The sequence below is a fragment of the Mobula hypostoma genome, chromosome 13, assembly GCF_963921235.1.
Source record: "Mobula hypostoma chromosome 13, sMobHyp1.1, whole genome shotgun sequence".
NCBI lineage: Eukaryota > Metazoa > Chordata > Chondrichthyes > Myliobatiformes > Myliobatidae > Mobula > Mobula hypostoma.
Window position 1 is genome coordinate 62,040,106 of NC_086109.1, and position 18,001 is coordinate 62,058,106.

The following is an 18,001-nucleotide window of genomic DNA, read 5'->3' on the forward strand; positions in this document are numbered from 1 at the left end:
TTACTTTTTCTCTGCTCAAGCTGGTAAAACCTGAGGTATGGGCATAGCCAAGCGCACTCATTTCTCAATTGTTAGGAACTTTCGAACTTTTCTAGTGGTGTTTAGTATTGTGACTTTCTGGAGATTTGCGTAAGTATTGCTGGGTAGGCCTAATTGTTTAATGCTATTGTGTAGCATACTAAGGAAGCTGGCATGAAATCTATGGAATTGAGGGAATCAAGTAGTGAGACCATGGCAACTGTACAGATTGAAAAGGAAGAGGTGCTTGCTGTCTTGAGGAAAATTAAAGTGGATAAGTCCCCGGGACCTGACGGGGTGTTCCCTCGGACCTTGAGGGAGACTAGTGTTGAGATTGCGGGGACCCTGGCAGAAATATTTAAAATGTCGCTGTCTACGGGTGAAGTGCCGGAGGATTGGAGGGTGGCTCATGTTGTTCCGTTGTTTAAAAAAGGATCGAAAAGTAATCCAGAAAATTATAGGCCGGTGAGTTTAACGTCAGTAGTAGGTAAGTTATTGGAGGGAGTACTAAGAGACAGAATCTACAAGCATTTGGATAGACAGGGGCTTATTAGGGAGAGTCAACATGGCTTTATGCGTGGTAGGTCATGTTTGACCAATCTGTTGGAGTTTTTCGAGGAGGTTACCAGGAAAGTGGATGGAGGGAAGGCAATGGATATTGTCTACATGGACTTTAGTAAGGCCTTTGACAAGGTCCCGCATGGGAGGTTAGTTAGGAAAATTCAGTCGCTAGGTATACATGGAGAGGTGGTAAATTGGATTGGACATTGGCTCGATGGAAGAAGCCAGAGAATGGTGGTAGAAAATTGCTTCTCTGAGTGGAGGCCTGTGACTAGTGGTGTGCCACAGGGATCAGTGCTGGGTCCATTGTTATTTGTCATCTATAACAATGATCTGGATGTTAATGTGGTAAATTGGATCAGCAAGTTTGCTGATGATACAAAGATTGGAGGTGTAGTAGACAGTGAGGAAGGTTTTCAGAGCCTGCAGAGGGACTTGGACCAGCTGGAAAAATGGGCTGAAAAATGGCAGATGGAGTTTAATACTGACAAGTGTGAGGTATTGCACGTTGGAAGGACAAACCAACGTAGAACATACAGGGTTAATGGTAAGGCACTGAGGAGTGCAGTGGAACAGAGGGATCTGGGAATACAGATACAAAATTCACTAAAAGTGTCGTCACAGGTAGATAGGGTCGTAAAGAGAGCTTTTGGTACATTGGCCTTTATTAATCGTAGTATTGAGTATAAGAGCTGGAATGTTATGATGAGGTTGTATAAGGCATTGGTGAGGCCGAATCTGGAGTATTCTGTTCAGTTTTGGTCACCAAATTACAGGAAGGATATAAATAAGGTTGAAAGAGTGCAGAGAAGGTTTACAAGGATGTTGCCAGGACTTGAGAAACTGAGTTACAGAGAAAGGTTGAATAGGTTGGGACTTTATTCCCTGGAGCGTAGAAGAATGAGGGGAGATTTGATAGAGGTATATAAAATTATGATGGGTATAGATAGAGTGAATGCAAGCAGGCTTTTTCGACTGAGGCAAGGGGAGAAAAAAACCAGAGGACATGGGTTAAGGATGAGGGGGGAAATGTTTAAAGGGAACATTAGGGGGAGCTTCTTCACACAGAGAGTGGTGGGAGTATGGAATGAACTGCCAGACGAGGTAGTAAATACGGGTTCTTTTTTAACATTTAAGAATAAGTTGGACAGATACATGGATGGGAGGTGTATGGAGGGATATGGTCCGTGTGCTGGTCAGTGGGACTAGGCAGAAAATGGTTCGGCACAGCCAAGAAGGGCCAAAGGGCCTGTTTCTGTGCTGTAGTTTCTATGGTTCTCTGGTTCTATGTAGTGACTTTGGAATGTAACAGTTGCAGATATTATTATTGGGGCAAAGTATTCCATAGTTTTTCAATTTCCTCTTTTAATTCAGCATATTTTTGGTGTTTTTCACTTATTGATTTCTGTATGTTACGTGTGCTTGCATTCTATATCTATTAAGTAAGTTGTTCCTGCTTGTTTATCCTGTAATATTATATCTGGATGGTTATTATGGATTGTCCTATCTGTAATAGTAGATCGGTCATAATATAATTTGTCAGACTCGGACTCGAAAACTGGATCAGACTGTATTTATAATAAGGTATAATTGTCAGAGTGGTGGAAACATAATCCTTTTGGTATTAAAGAAATCTCTAGAAAAACATTTGAATTGTCTTTCACAAATACAAGAAAGTCTGCAGATGCTGGAAATCCAAAGCCACACATACAAAACGCTGGAGGAACTCAGCATGTCAGGCAGCATCTATGGAAAAGAATTAAACAGTTGATGTTTCAGGCCGAGACCTTTCTTCAGGACTGAGAAGGAAAGCGGGGGGCAATGCCAGAATAAAAAGTTTAGTGGAGGGGGAAAGAGGCAAGCTGGGAGGTGATAGGTGAATCCAGGTGGGTGGGAAAGCTCAAGGGCTGGAGAAGAAAGAATCTGATAGGAGAGGAGAGAAAATTGTCAAGGTAAAGAAGGACACACACAAAGCTGAATGATGAGATGAATACACAGGTGTGACCTGAGGATGTGACGGACTGACTAGCCCGTTTCTATCCTGTATGACTCTCAAGCGCACATGATTGGAGATACCAGACTGACTAATATAGGCCAAAGTTAGCATGGTTTCCTTAAGGGGAAATCTTGCCTGACAAATCTGTTGGAATTTTTTGAGGAAATAACGGGCAGGATAGACAAAGGGGATCGATGGATGTCACTTACTTGGATTTTCAAGAGTCCTTTGACAAGGTGCTTAACAAGATAAGGGCCAATGGTATTACAAGAAAATTACTAGCATGGATAAAAAATTGGCTAACTGGAAGGAGGCAAAAATGGAAATAAAGGGAGCCTTTTTTGGTAGGCTGCCAGTGACTAGTGATGTTTCGCAGGGATCAGTGTTTGGACTGCTTTTTTTGACATTATTTGACAGTGGAAGGTGCTGGTGTGGAAGGCTATGAAAGACATGAAGGAAATCTGGAAGTCGAACCTGACCAGAGGGATGAAAAAGAGGATCTTCATAGCAGTCATAGAGCCCATTCTCACGTACAGATGCGAGACATGGACACTCACGAAGACTATGCGAAAGTCTCTAGATGGTTGCTATACACAAATGCTCCGGTTGACTCTTGACGTGAGTTGGCAACAGCACATGATGAATGTTGAGCTCTATGGCAACCTACCGATGCTCACCACTAAAATCGAGGCGAGAAGACTGCAACTAGCGGGGCACTGTCTACGCCACCCAGAGCTACTTACCAGCCTAGTCGTCATATGGGAGCCCAAGCATGGGAGGATGAACCCTGGGCGCCCTCCCAAGACTATGGTCAACACGCTCCTAGAAGACAGCGGCGCGGCTAATGTAGCTGAACTGAACGCACTGATGAGGCCTGAGTCGATGTAGTAGTAGCATTTGTCAAAGATTTGAATGATGGAATTTATGGCTTTGTGGCCAAGTTTGTGGACGACAGGAAGATAGGTGGAGAGAGCAGGAAGTCTGCAGAAGGACTTAGACAGATTAGGAGAATGGGCAGAGAAGTGGCAGATAGCGTACGGTGCATGACCATGCACTTAGTAGCAAGAATAAAGACATCGTCTATTTTCTAAACAGGGATCCAATTCAGAAATCAGAGATGCAAGGGGTCTTGGGAGTCTTTGTGCAGGATTCCCTAAAGGTTAACCTACATATTGAATCGGTAGTAATGAATGCATTTTGAGAGGACTGGAATATAAAAATAAGGCTGTAATGCTGAGACATTATAAGGCATTAGTCAGACCACACATGGAGTATTGTGCAATCACGAGGAAATCTGCAGATGCTGGAAGTTCAAGCAACACACATCAAAGTTGCTGGTGAATGCAGCAGGCCAGGCAACATCTCTAGGAAGAGGTACAGTCGACGTTTTGGGCCGAGACCCTTCCTCAGGACAGGAGGGTCTCGGCCCGAAACGTCGACTGTACCTCTTCCTAGAGATGTTGCCTGGCCTGCTGCGTTCACCGGCAACTTTGATGTGTGTTGATGGAGTATTGTGACCAGTTTTGGGCCCCTGATCTAAGAAAAAGATGTACTGGCATTGGAGAGGGTCCAGAAGAGGTTCAGGAGAATGATTCCGGAAATGAAGGGGTTAATGTATGACGAGTGTCTGATGGCTCTGGGCCTGTACTCACTAGAGTTTAGAAGAATGAGGGGTGAATCTCATTGAAACGTATTGAATATTGAAGACATAAATAGAGTGGAAGAGCAGAGGATGTTTCCATTTGTGGGAGACTCTAGGACCAGAGGGCACAGCCTCAGAATAGAAGGATGTCCATTTAGAACAGAGATGAGAAATTTTTTAAGCCGGAAGGTAGTGAATCTGTGGAATTCATTGCCACAGATGGCTATGGAGGCCAAGTTATTGAGTATATTTAAAGGATAAGGGTGTCAATAATTACAGGGAGAAAGTAGAAGAAAGGAGTTGAGAGGAATAATAAACCAGTCGTGATGCAAAGTCGATAGGCTGAATGGCCCGATTCTACTCCTATGTCTTATGAACATGAACTGAAACTGGTAAATAAAGAGGGGATAGAATAGGGAAAAAAGTGTTTGGTTAGGAGGTTGTGAATTCTGCAGTGCTGCAGAGACTGGTACTAAGATGTCATTTGTAGACAATCTATCAAAGATTTGGATGAGGCAACCAAGTGTAACATGTACAAGTTTGCTGTGGATAGTAAATGTGTGGTAATATGAGTTCTGATGGGAGTACAGAGGGGTTTCAGTGGAGATTTTATAAAACTTTGAGAATGAGTGAAGGTATTGTTGAATATCGCTACAATTTTGGTACCTTTACTTTAAAAAAAATGCTAATAATTGAGGCCCATCAAGCGAGGCTAACAATTTTGGGTCTGTTTTTCTTGTAGTTTAGAAGAATGCCAGGTGACCTTATTAGAATTTTTAAGATTCTTAGGGGACCTGAGAGGGTAGATTTTGGGATAATTTCACTAGTGAAAGAGTCTTGAAGAAGGCTATGTAACTGCAAGATAAGGCAGCTGTATGCAGAAATTGCTTTTCTCTAGAGTTCTCTGTCCTGACAGGTGGTGGAAGCTGGATCATTAAAGCTATTTAAAGTGGATAACTATTTGATAGATAGAAGAATAGACAGATATTGATAAATGGCACAGAAGAGGAGCTGAGGCCAGAATAGACCAACCATGATCATATTCAATAATGGGGCAAGCTTGAAGGGCCTGATGGCCCAGAGTTGCTGGGGAATCTGAACCAGCGTGTCGGAACAGATAGTGGTGAGGTTGTGGAGACCCATGTTGTTAAGACCTCAGACAAAGTCAGGAATTAAAAGGTTGACCACGGTGGCACTAATGTTCTGAGTTGCATATACTTCAATGTGTTGTAGGAAAGGCAGATGTGCTTAGGGCAGCGGTCCCCAACCATCGGGCCGTGGACCAGTACCGGGCCGCAGAGCATGCGCTACCGGGCTGCGAGGAAACGATATGATTTGGTCAGCTGCACCTTTCCTCATTCCCTGTCACGGCCACTGATCAGCCATTACGCATGCGAGGTCATGACCCGCGCGTCATCCGTGTCAGGGCGGGAAGGTGATCAACTCCTCGAGCTTGCAAATGATGACGGGCTAAAAAGTATGTTTGACATAACATCTCTGTCGGCATTTTGGATCAAAGTCAAGGCTAAATATCCTGAGATAGCCACGAAAGCACTCAAAACGTTGCTTTCATTTCCAACTTTTTTCTGCGAAGCGGTGTTTTCTGCAATGAATGCAACGAAAACTAAACTGCGGAATAGACTGGACATAAGGAACCCCCTTCGAGTATCGCTGTCTCCCATCACCCCTTGATAGGACGGTGTTGTTGCAGGGAAACAAGCCCAGGGCTCCCCCTGATTCAGCGATATTGGTGTGTTGCAATGATTTTATATATTCATATGGGGAAATTGTGTGCTGTGCGTTTAATATCCAAATATTACTTAAAATGTTATGATGCGATTGACTTATAAGTGACCTATATAACCGTATAACAATTACAGGCAATCTCGGCCCTTCTAGTCCGTGCCGAACGCTACTCTCACCTAGTCCCACCGACCTGCACTCAGCCCATAACCCTCCATTCCTTTCCTGTCCATATACCTATCCAATTTTTCTTTAAATGATAATATCAAACCTGCTTCTGCCACTTCTACTGGAAGTTCGTTCAACACTTCAAACTCCCCTGATAATTGACTTATCATTATATCCATGCGAGGAAAATATGCGCTGTGTTTAATATTAAATTCGTTAGATAAACCCTTTTAGAAACAAAATAGAGTGTATTACCCACTTATCACCTATATTCCGGTAGTGATTAACACCCACCCCCCACGAACAGAATCGCCAAAAAGGATTTGCTTGGGGGCGGGGGGTGTAGGAATCGGCAGGTCACTACGCGTACGCGCATTGGTGCCCGCGCAAGGCTTCATGGTCATTGTAGTCTTGTGGGTAAACAACGCATTTGACTGCTACTCTTGTTCGTTGGCAACCCTACCCCCCCCCCCCCCCACTGGTCGGCCGGTCCGCAAGAATATTGTCAATATTAAACCGGTCCGCAGTGCAAAAAAGGTTGGGGACCCCTGGCTTAGGGCATCGATCAGCATCAAGAATTATGACATTGTAGCCATTATTGTGACTTGTTCCAGGAAGGACAGGACGGGCAGCTTAATGTTCCAGGGTTCCTTTGTTTTAGATATGATACAGCAGGAGGAATAAAAGAGGAGGGGGGTGGATAGCGTTACTAGTCAGGGAAAATATCACGGCAGTGCTCAGTCAGGACAGGTGGAACTGAGGAATAAGAAAGGTATGACCACTTTAATGGGATAATATTATAGACCACTCAGCAGTGCGTGGGATATAGAGGAATAATTTTTTATAGAGATCGTAGCCTGTTGCAAGAAACATGAAGTTGTGATTTTAACTTTCCATATATTGACTGGGACACTCATATTGTAAAAGGGCTGGATGGGAAAGATTTTATCAAATGTGTTCGGGGAAGTTTTCTTAATCAGTACATAGAAGTCCCAATGAGAGAGTGTGCAGTAGTTGATCTCCTATTTGGGCAGGGATTCCCAACTAGGGTCTACAGACCCCTTAATGGTAGAGGTCCATGGCATAAGAAAGGTTGGGAACACCTGTATTAGCGAATGAGAAAGGGCAGATAAGAGAAGTTTGTATAGGGGAACACTTTGCATCTAGTGATCTTAATCCCATTAGTTTCAAGGTAAGTATGGAAAAGTTTGGTCCTCAGGTTGAGACTCTAAATTGGAGAAAGGCCAATTTTGATGGTATCAGAAAGGATCTGGCAAGTGTGGATTGGGACCGGCTATTTTCTGGCAAAGGTGTACTTGGTAAGTGGTAGGCCTTCAAAAGTGAAATATTGAGAGTACAAAGTATGTATATGCCTGTCAGAATAAAAGACAAGGATAACAGGTTTAGGGAACCTTGGGTTTTGAGAGATATTGAGGCCCTAGTTAAGGGAAAAATAAAGGAGGTGCATAGCAGCTATAGACAGGTAGGAACAGATGAGGTACTTGAGAACTATAAGAAATGCAAGAGAACACTTAACACTTAAAAAAGAAATCGAGAGGGCTAAATGAAGGTACGTATGTGTTTGCTCTAGCAAACAAGGTGAAGGAGAATCCTAAAGGCTTCTATATATATGTTATGTTACATGTCAACGTTTTTTTTATTAACCCTAAGCGTCATTTAAGCATGCCTGGACAAGGTGGGTGGATGACGTCATTATAACAAACGCGTGAAGGCTTTTTCTATTCGATTCGAGAAGTTTCTGGCAAATTGGTCAGTTAAACGGTTCAACGGACCATGAGCTACCAGCGAGGGAGTGAATTGAGTTGAGGGAGTTGAAGAGTTCACTATAGCAGTGGGTGGTCCCAGTATTTCTCCGTGTCAGAAGATTGTGATAATTTGCGGCACACAGTGCATATTGGATACGTGACTGTCACTTTGTATGATCCATACTTGGATTCCTGGAGTATTCTATGGCGACCACTTTTTGTTAACCTATGCATGGATTCAGGTGTGTTACGTTGCAACCACTTGTGTTAAGGAATATTCCATGACTGTTACCTTGTGATATCCCTACGTGGATTTTGGAACTTAGGCGTCACCTTGTTATCCCTGCATGGACACTAGTATTTAAGTGACGACCACTCGACTTCTGGAAGTCTTCTGTGACTGTCACCTTGTGTCATCGTAATGTGGATTTATGAACTGTACCTCACAGACACTTGTACCTGTTCCCATGCATTTCGGAACCTTCTGGATTGTCATTCTAGGATTCTGTTTAAATTGTCTATATTTTGGGTTGAGTAAGACTTGGGAAGAACTGTTTCCACAGATTGTGAGCTAAGATGCATTGCACTGTTAATTTTTGGTTAGGGGAGTAATTGTTTTAATTGACTATTAAATTGAAAATATAGTTGTTTAACATTAAAAATCTGTGTCTGTGGTCTATTGCTGCTGGCAGGTAACAATTAAGAGCAGGGGACAAAACCTCTGGAAGATCAAAATGGTAATCTATGCATGGAGCCAAAAGAGATGTGGGAGATCTCAAATGGATTTTTTTGCATCTGTATTTACTCAGGAGACGGACACAAAGTCGACATAAGTGAGGCACTTATGACAGGTGAGGTGCTGGAAAATTGGAGGATAGGTAATGTTGTTCTGCTGTTTAAGAAAACTTCTAAGAATAAACCAGGAAGTTATAGGCTGGTGAGCCTGACATCAGTAGCAGGAAAGTTATTGGAAGGTATTCTAAGGGACCAGATAGATAAGTATTTGGATAGACGGACTGATGAAGGATAGTCAGTATAGCTTTGACATGCTCGGTCGTGTCTAACCAATCGTATACAGTTTTTTGAGGATGTTACCAGAAAAGTTGATGAAAGCAAGGCAATGGATGTTGACCACATGGACTTCATCAAGGCATTTGACAAGGTCCTGTGTGGGAAGCTGGTTATGAAGGATCAGTTGCTTGGCATTCAAGATGAAGCAGTAAATTGGATTAGACATTGGCTTTGTCAGAGAAGCCAGAGAGTGATAGTCTTAATCAAGGATAAGTCCAGGGTAGGTCTAATGAATGGTAGGGCATTGAGCAGTGCCATAGAACAAAGGGATCTGGGAATACAGGTCCACAATTCATTGAAAGTGGTGTCACAAGTACATAGGGTCATAAAGAAAGCTTTTGGCACATTGGCCTTCATAGATTCAAGTATTGAATACAGGAGTTGGGATGTTACATTGAAGTTGTCTTAGACGTTGGTAAGGCCAAATTTGTTCTATTTTGTTGAGTTTTGGTCACTTACCTACAGCTTGGCACCGGTGTCATCGCAGAGCAATGTGTGGTTAAGTGCCTTGCTCAAGGACACAACACGCTGCCTCAGCCAAGGCTCGAACTAGCGGCCTTCAAGTCACTAGACAAACGCCTTAACCACTTGGCCACGCGCACGTCTCTTTTGGCTCCACGCATAGATTACCATTCTGATCTTCCAGAGGAGCAATTTTGTCCCACGCTACCTGTAGGAAAGATGTAAATAAGATTGAAAGAGTACAAAGAAACTTTATAAGGATACTTCTGGGTGTGGCAGAAAGCACTCCGTAAAGGCACTCTTTATATATTCGCGCACGCACACATATACACACACACACACACACACACACACACACACACACACACACACACACATATATGCAAGCAATGCCTTGTTATTCTGCTGTTGTTGCACTAAGTGTTTTCCCTGGTATAGTCTCATAATGGGCCACATACCATGCTGATACGCTCAGTTTGGCTTTATGGTGTCTTTCCCGCCATACACAGCAGAATATTCCATTTCTCTTTTTGATGCTTATCCTATGTCTGGCATTGATGATCTGCAAGAAAGGATTGGACAGGCAAACTACATTTTTACACTTGACCCTTGTAAAGGCTACTGGCAGGTTCCCCTGGATGACCAACCAAAACTCCTCACTGCCTTCCACACAGCCCAGGTCTATTTCAGGCCTTTTGGTCTTCATGGAGCTGCAGCAACCTTCCAGCGGCTGATGGGCTAGGTGCTCCAAGGCTGTGGGGACAGCAATATGGCCTATCTAGATGACGTAATCATCTACAGCCAGACATAGTCAGAGCACCTGGACCATCTGTGCAGGGTCTTGGGGAATATTCATGCTGCCGGTCTCGCCCCCAATCTACAGAAATGTGAGTCGGCAAAAAGGGAAACTAGATACCTTGGCTACTTGCTGGAACGTGGAGAGGTTCGAGTACGGATGGACAAAGTAGAAGCAATCTGCAACAGTTCTCAACCTCATACCAAGAAGGAAGTGTAGTCCCTCCTGGATCTGGTAGGGTGGTTTCGCAGGTTTATTCCCCAATTTGCTACTTTGGCTACGCCTCTGACTAATCTTTCTGTGAAACACATAAGCAACCCAGTGACATGAGAAGTGAGCGTGAGAATACTTTTCAAGCCTTTAAAGCCCCCATGTGTTCCTTACCTGTCCTTCAGGGCCCAGACTTTGACAAATGCTTCCTTATCCAGGTGGATGTCTCAGGAATAGGCAATGGAGCAGTGCTGGCCCAAGGAGAGCCTGGAGAAGACTGATCTGTCCTTTACCTGAGCCAGAAACGCCTCCGAAGGGAAAGCAGGTATTCCACCTTTGAAAAGGAGTGTCTGGCCATTAAACGGGCCCTTGACAACCTCTGGTACTACCTCCTCGGCAGGAGTTTGACCTTTACACAGACTGCAGAGCGTTGACATAGATTCAGACAATGAAGAACCATGATGCCAGAATGACACAGTGGTACCCAGAGCTCCAACCCTTCAAGTTCTGTGTCCACCATTAAACAGGGAAAAAAATTGTTACTACAGACTTCCTGTCTCAGCTGAGGAGCAACGTCACCACAGGAGAGGAGGATGGTAGTGTGACAGAGAGCACTTGGTAAATGCACTCCTTACACATGCACAAACTTTGTCTTGTCAGTACGCACTTCAGTGTCTTCCCCAGTATATTCTCATAATGGCTCTTAAACTGAGCTGATACACTCGAGTTGGCTTTAGGGTGCATTTATGATGGAATATTCCGTTTCTTTACTAATGAGGATATGTAAATGGGAAAAGCGGCTTCCATCATCAAGGATCCCCACCACCCAAGACATACCCTCTTCTCATTATTACCATCAGAAGGAGGTCCAGAAGCCTGAAGACACACACTCAGTGATTCACGAACTGCTTCTTCCCTTCTACCATCCAATTTCTGAATGGGTATTGAACCCATGAACGCTACCTCACTACTTTTTAAAATTTCCGCTTATGTACTATTTATTTTAATTTAACTATTTAATATACATATATACTTAATGTAATTCAGTTTTTTTTTCTTTATTTATCCTGTATTGCATTGTACTGCCGCCACAAAGTTAATAAATTTCACAACATATGTCGGTGATATTAAACTTGATTCTGAGGTTGTTTGTGACTGTATTTAAGGTAGATACTTCTATTTATTTGGTAATATGAATGTAACTACATTGTGGGGTCTGTAGTCTTAAGTTAATTTTGTTGGTAATTAAAGGTTCAATGTTCTAGTGCTTGCTCCTCGTCCTCAGTAAGGAAGAGATAGAGGTTGTCAGGAGTTCACACTGGCTAAGTATATTGGCACATTGGTTGTACCATGGTCTAGACTGGAAACATTAATACATTTTAACAGAAAATCCTGTAGTCCATGACAGGTAAAGCCCTCTCCACCATTGAGCACATCTACATGAAGCCCTGTTGCAGGAAAGGTGTCCTTATCACCAAGGATCCCCACCCTTCAGTCCGTGTTCTCTTCTCGCTGCTGCCGTCAGGAAGGAGGTACAGGAGTGTCAGCATACACAACACCATGTTCAGAAACAGTTATCACCCCTCAACTATCATGTTCTTGAATCAGCAGGGATAACTTTACTCACCCCCACACTGAACTGTTCCCACAATTTATGGACTCACTTGCAAGGACTTCTAATCTTATGTTTTTGCTTTTTATTTTGTTTCTTTGTACTTACTGTGAATGCCCACAAGAAAATGAGTCTCGGGGTTGTATATGATGAATATATGTATTTTAATAATAAATTTACTTTGAACTTTGATATTCTTACCATGGAGGGAATAGAACAAAACATCACCAGATTGATTCCTGAAATGATCAGGTAAAGCAGACTAGTCCTTTGCTCTCTTGCCTTTGAATGAATTATAATTTATCTCTTGAAATATTTGTAATATGGAGTTTGATAGTCGATGCAGTGGTAATACTTGCTTGTGGTGTCGAGAACCAGAATCACAGTTCTGAAACAAGTGGTCAGCTATTCAATATTAATTAACAGGACTTTTTTTTTTTTACCCAGAGGATGGTGAATCTTCGGAGGGCTGTGGAGACTGAGTCACTCAGTACTTACGAGACAGAGGTTGGTAGATTTTCTGGGCCAGTAAAGGAATCAAGCAATGTGAACTTAGGGTAAGAAAGATCAACCCTGATGTTACTGAATGTGGAAAAGCTCAAGGGACTGAATGGCCCACTGTTTCAAATTCTTATACCCGTCATCCGGACTTTCTTTATTATCATTTTCCTTTCCCCCTCATCATGTCATATTCATCTGAAATGCTGAGCTGTGCACTTGCACAGACGGGTTGCAGTGTTTGGTGTTCAGGATTGTTATGCTGAGGAGCAGCATTGATGTGCCGGTGTGTAATCTAGGGATTACCAAGTGTGGGGGAGATTGTGAGGAATAATTGGGGGATAGTGAAAGGCAAGAATTCATCCCGGCATTGGTTCTGTGTGCGGTCGCCCATTGCACGCTCTTGTCTGTGTTTACCTTGTGTTGATATTTTACATCTGAACATACAGAAGATTGTTGAAGTCTGCTCTTCAGCCAACCAGCATGCTGCAGTTTGTAAAATGCATCCAATGGGATATTTGAAGCATTATGTAGAGAGCCCTACTAGAATATACTAGCCCTTACTTTAGGAATTGAGGAGGGGAAGCTAGTTAGACATAACTTTGCAGAAACCCTTTGAAAACAATGACAACAGTTCCTAAACTATATGGGGGGGGGGGGGCGTGGAAAAAAATAAGATCGAGTGGGACACAAAACTGGAGTAAAACAAATTTTAAACATGTAAGACTGTACCTGTGGAAGTGAATTTGGAGCAGCTGCTGAGGTGAAAACAACATCCAATAAGTGTCATTTAAATGCAAGGTAGTAAGAGTTCACAGTCAGCATGTTCATGTGAAGGTGAACTTATGAAATCTTGGTCAATATAGGATATTGAAGGTTATCAGCAAAAAGAAAAAAATGTGTCAAGTGTACAGAATTGGATCAAATGAGTCTTTAGAGGTCAATAGGGAATGCAGGAGAGAACTTCAAAATGGTAGATAAAAGGAACCTTAAAATAACTTTAGCAAGTAGGATAAAGTCCCTTAGGGAAAGAGTAAGGCCCCTCAGGGGCCAAGGAGCTAATCTACTTATTAAGCCAGTCCTAAATGAATTATTTCTTACTTGTATTCACCAAGGAGAAGGATGTGGAGGCTGGAGAGTTAAGATATTCTGGAGCATATAAGGAAGGGGAATGCACATCTACATGAATAAGTCTCTAAGGCCTGCTGGGATTTATCCTTATTTACTAAGGGAAACAAGGGAGGCGATTGCTCAGACTCTGATAGAGATTTTTGAATCTTTGTTAGCCACAAGTGAAATACTAGAAGATTGAAGGATAAGTAATTTTGTTCTCTTATTTAAAAGAAAAATGGACAATAGGGATAAGCCTGGAAAGTACATGTTGTTGAAACTTACATCAATGGTACAGAAGTTGTTGAAGAAGATTGTGAGAAGCAGGTTTTATATTCATTTGCAAAACCAGGGATAGATTAAAAGAAGTTGGGACGGTTTTGTGCAAGGGAAATCATCTCTTTCTGAGTTTTTTGAAAGGTAATTAAGAAAATTGATGACAATACTGCTGGAAATGTTGTTTTCATATTCCAGAAAGGTTAAGGCACAAGGGAACCGAGATATGTTGGTTAACTGTTCCAAAAATTGGCTTGATGATAGGAGACGGAGTGGTGGTGGATGAGTGTTTCTCTGACTAGAGTTTAGCAAGATGTGGTGAACTATAGATGTCAGTGCTGGCACCTTTGTTGTTTGTAATAGGTATAAATGACAAGGATGAAAATATAGGTTGCCTCATAAGTAAGTTTGCAGATAACATGGAATCCGTTGGAGTGGTATACAGTGAAGTATATTATAATACAGTGAGACCTAGATCAGGTGGATGGTTCAACAGAGCTGCTTCAGATGGAATTTAATCCAAATAAGTGTGAGGTAATATACTTTTGAAAAGTCAAAATTTGTTAAGAAATGTAGAGTAAAGGGAAACAACCTTAAGAATGTTAAAGTATAGGGCAAACTTGGCATGCTAGAAGTAGTGACATTGGTAGATAGGCTGACAACTCAGATTAGCATAGATAGGCGTCATGGGCAGCGTGGTGAACTGAAAAGGCCCATTTCTGTGATCCTCCCTCACCAATACTGCTCCAGCTTTAATACTTAATTTTTTTTCTCCTTTGCTTCTGCTACTTTAATTTGAGCAGATTTGAGTTTATTTGTATATTACATATACAAATATACATATGTATGTCAATGGGTTGACTGATTTCCAAACTGTAGTTTTTGATTCTTTTTCTTTTGTTGCCTCTTTTACAGTTGGCATCAGTCTTGATGCTCCATTCAATATGTTCAAGAAGTGCATGTGTACTACTCAGAATTCAGTGACCAGGATCAGGTGTTTGACAATGTTTGTTTGCCATAATTCCAATATAATATATAAATAATATGAATTCTGAAATGACTTTTTTTGCAATAATTTTGTTTTGTATCTTCCTTTTGTCAGCTGGTATAACAAGCTTATATGTTATTTCAATGTCTAGGCTATCAGATGTAGATCAGAAATAACAAGTCCAAGCAATTAACCTCACACATGGACACTTGTCCATTTGGTGTTACATTTCCTTTATTTTCTCTATTCCAAACTCTAGCTTGAATCTGATTTGGTGTATGGACCTCCAATGACACAACACGATGGAGAAATGCTTCATAAGCCTTCGTCAAGTCCACAGTGAGTTGTTGGCTGGAGTGAAGCCCAGTAAAAACAGCCATGAGCTAGCAGTGTTCCTGTCTCCTGAAACATTTGAACAAGATTCGGTCTCTCCCATAGAAACCAAGAAAAATAACCTTGTTTATCATTTCCACGGAAGCTCATTGCGTATAAATGGCAATGACGCACGACTAGAGAACCATTCATCAGCAAATTATGGTCAGAATGAGATCTTCTTACTTCAAATGAATATGATTCATCTGATGAGTTCTAAGCTGTATTCAGAGATACCAAGGCAAGATGTCAGAAAAACATACCTGAAGACTATAACAATACTACTGGAAGATATGAAAATTATATCTAAACTGGTGAGTGTTGGTTGATGCTTAATATTGATCGCTACTTTGCAGCACAGAAATAAGGATTTTGACTCCGCCAGTTTAGTTTCTTCATAAATTTTCTTTCAATCTTCACCACATCTGGTAAGCTATTCTAACTCTTCTCAATAAAGTGCCCAGTTCGCCCCAAATTCATTACTAGATCTTAGGTTACATTCCCCAATATATCTGCATCTACCTTGAAAACATAGCTGATTTTAAAGATTTCTAATACATTACACCTTGATACTTTTCACCCTTTTCACTGCTGATCCCTCAATGAGAACTGGTGTGTGTTCCCTTGACTTCCACTTCCTGAAGTCCACAATCAATTCCTTGGTCTTACTGACTTTGAGTGCAAGGTTGCTGTTTGACACCACTCACCAGCTGAGACCAACAAGAGGCCAATGGAGGCCATCATGAGCTTCAACTTTCATTCTATGAGTGGCATGAAACCTGCTAGTCTTTTCACAAGTGATATTTTTTAAACAATATTTCATTAAGGAGGCAACTAAAGACCTCTATCACCATGTATGTAGTACATGTCCACCTGCACTGCACTTTCTCTGTAGCTGTTGCACTTTATTCTGCATTCTGTTATTGTTTTGCCTTGTTCTACCTCAATACACTGTGTAATAATTGATCTGTATGAACAGGATGCAAGGCAAGCCTTTCACTGTACCAATTTAAATTTTGACAAGCATAAACTCATTTCAAGATGAAACAGAAAATAGGATCAGGAGTAGACGTTTGAGCCAGCTCCACTATTCAATAGATAATGGCTGATCATCTAAATTCAATGCCCCATTATAGTTTTCTACCTGTTGCACTTGCTCCCTCTGGAAAAATATTGAACTCCTTGGAAAGAGATGCTTATTGTTAGAGAGAATAGAGCTACCAGAAACACCCATTTCAAACCCACAGGTTTATTTGTAGCCATGGATGATAGTGAGGTTACCTGACAGCACAGCATTTATCTTGTAGCAATTTATGCCCTGAGCATCACCAAAGAAGCCCCATTATGCTCTTGACTCATCTGTGACTCAGTGGTAGTGCTCTTCATTTCAGAGTTAAAATTTCAAATCCCGCTTAATCTATGGCCCTCTATTTATTAACACCTTGAGCGGAACGTCATCAAGTGCCTTCTGAAAATCTATGTAAGCAACTTCTTCTGCATTTCCTTCATGAACATTCTCCATTACATCTTCTTCTTTAAAAAGGGCGTCGCAGTTAAAGCGGCGCTATTACAGCACGGGGCGTCAATATTTGGGGTTCTGTAAGGAGTTTGTATATTCTCCCCATGACCTTGTGGGTTTCCTCCAGGTGTTCCGGTTTCCTCCCACAATCCAAAGACGTACCAGTTAGGAAGTTCATTGGTCATTGTAAATTGTCTTTCGATTGGGCTAGGGTTAAATAGGTGGGTTGCTGGACGGTGTGGCTCGTTAGGCTGGAAGGGCCTGTTCCACACTGTATTTCTACGTAATTTATTTTTAAATTGAAACATGATTTACTTTCAACAGAAATGTGACTGCTGCCCTACATTCATCCAAATCAGCACCCTATATTAATTCAAAATCTGCAATGTCAGAAGTGTGTCTTTCTCTTGAGACTTCAAAGCATTAATAAGAGATTAGACTGCTTACTGCTTTCTTAAGTGGATATCAAAGATCCCATGGCATTACTCCAGTGAAGAGCAGAGAATTCTAGCAGTGCCCTTGATCACTCCATCACCATTACTAAAACAAATTATCTCATGATTATAACATTGTTGTTTGTGGTTTCTATGATACAACAGTACAACAAAAGCCACACTTCAGAAACACTGAATTTTTTTCAGGGAATCCTGAGAGCACTATGAGACATTTGTTATATTGTCTTTAATGTATAAGATCTGTCACAGCCCCAAATCTCTTGTCTTTCCCATTGGATTCAGAAGTCAAAAACAATGTTATAGAACTCCAGTTAGGCTGCATCTGGACTATTACATATAGTCCTGGTCACTCCACTATAGGAAGGATGGTGAGACTTGGGAGAGGGTGCAGAAGAGGTTTACCAGGATGCTGCCTGGCTTAGAGAGCATGTGCTATCATGAGAGGCTGGACAAACTTGGGTTATTTTCTTTGGAGTGGCTGAGGAGAGATCTGATAGAGGTTTAATAAGATTATGAGATGCATGTGTAGATAGAGTGGACAGGGAGTGTCTTTTCTCCAGGTAGAAATGTCTAATACCAGAGGGCTTGCATTGAAGGTGAGAGGAGATAGGTTCAAAGGGAAATTGAGGAGAAATGTTTTTACTCAGAGAGTGGTGGATGCCTGGAATGTGCTGCTGGTATGGTGGTAGAGGGAAATACATTAGAGGCTTTTAAGAGACGTTTAAATAGGCACATGAA

The 18,001-nt window shown here is 41.8% G+C and overlaps 1 protein-coding gene across 7 annotated transcripts in view; it reads left to right on the forward strand.

Annotated features, from left to right (window-relative positions):
• The window catches only part of lins1 (lines homolog 1), a 63,239-nt gene that overhangs the window by 8,012 nt on the left and 37,226 nt on the right, over positions 1–18,001 (forward strand). For 3 of the 7 annotated variants that reach the window (XM_063065810.1, XM_063065811.1, XM_063065805.1), the window contains exons 2-3: positions 12,493–12,602; positions 15,177–15,603. In XM_063065810.1, the coding sequence (XP_062921880.1) occupies positions 15,220–15,603 (384 nt within the window). In that variant the 5' untranslated portion in view covers positions 12,493–12,602; positions 15,177–15,219. Of the gene's footprint in view, positions 1–5,751; positions 5,968–12,492; positions 12,603–15,176; positions 15,604–18,001 lie in introns of those variants that run through there. The other 4 variants (XM_063065809.1, XM_063065806.1, XM_063065807.1 and 1 more) reach the window with 3 other exon arrangements.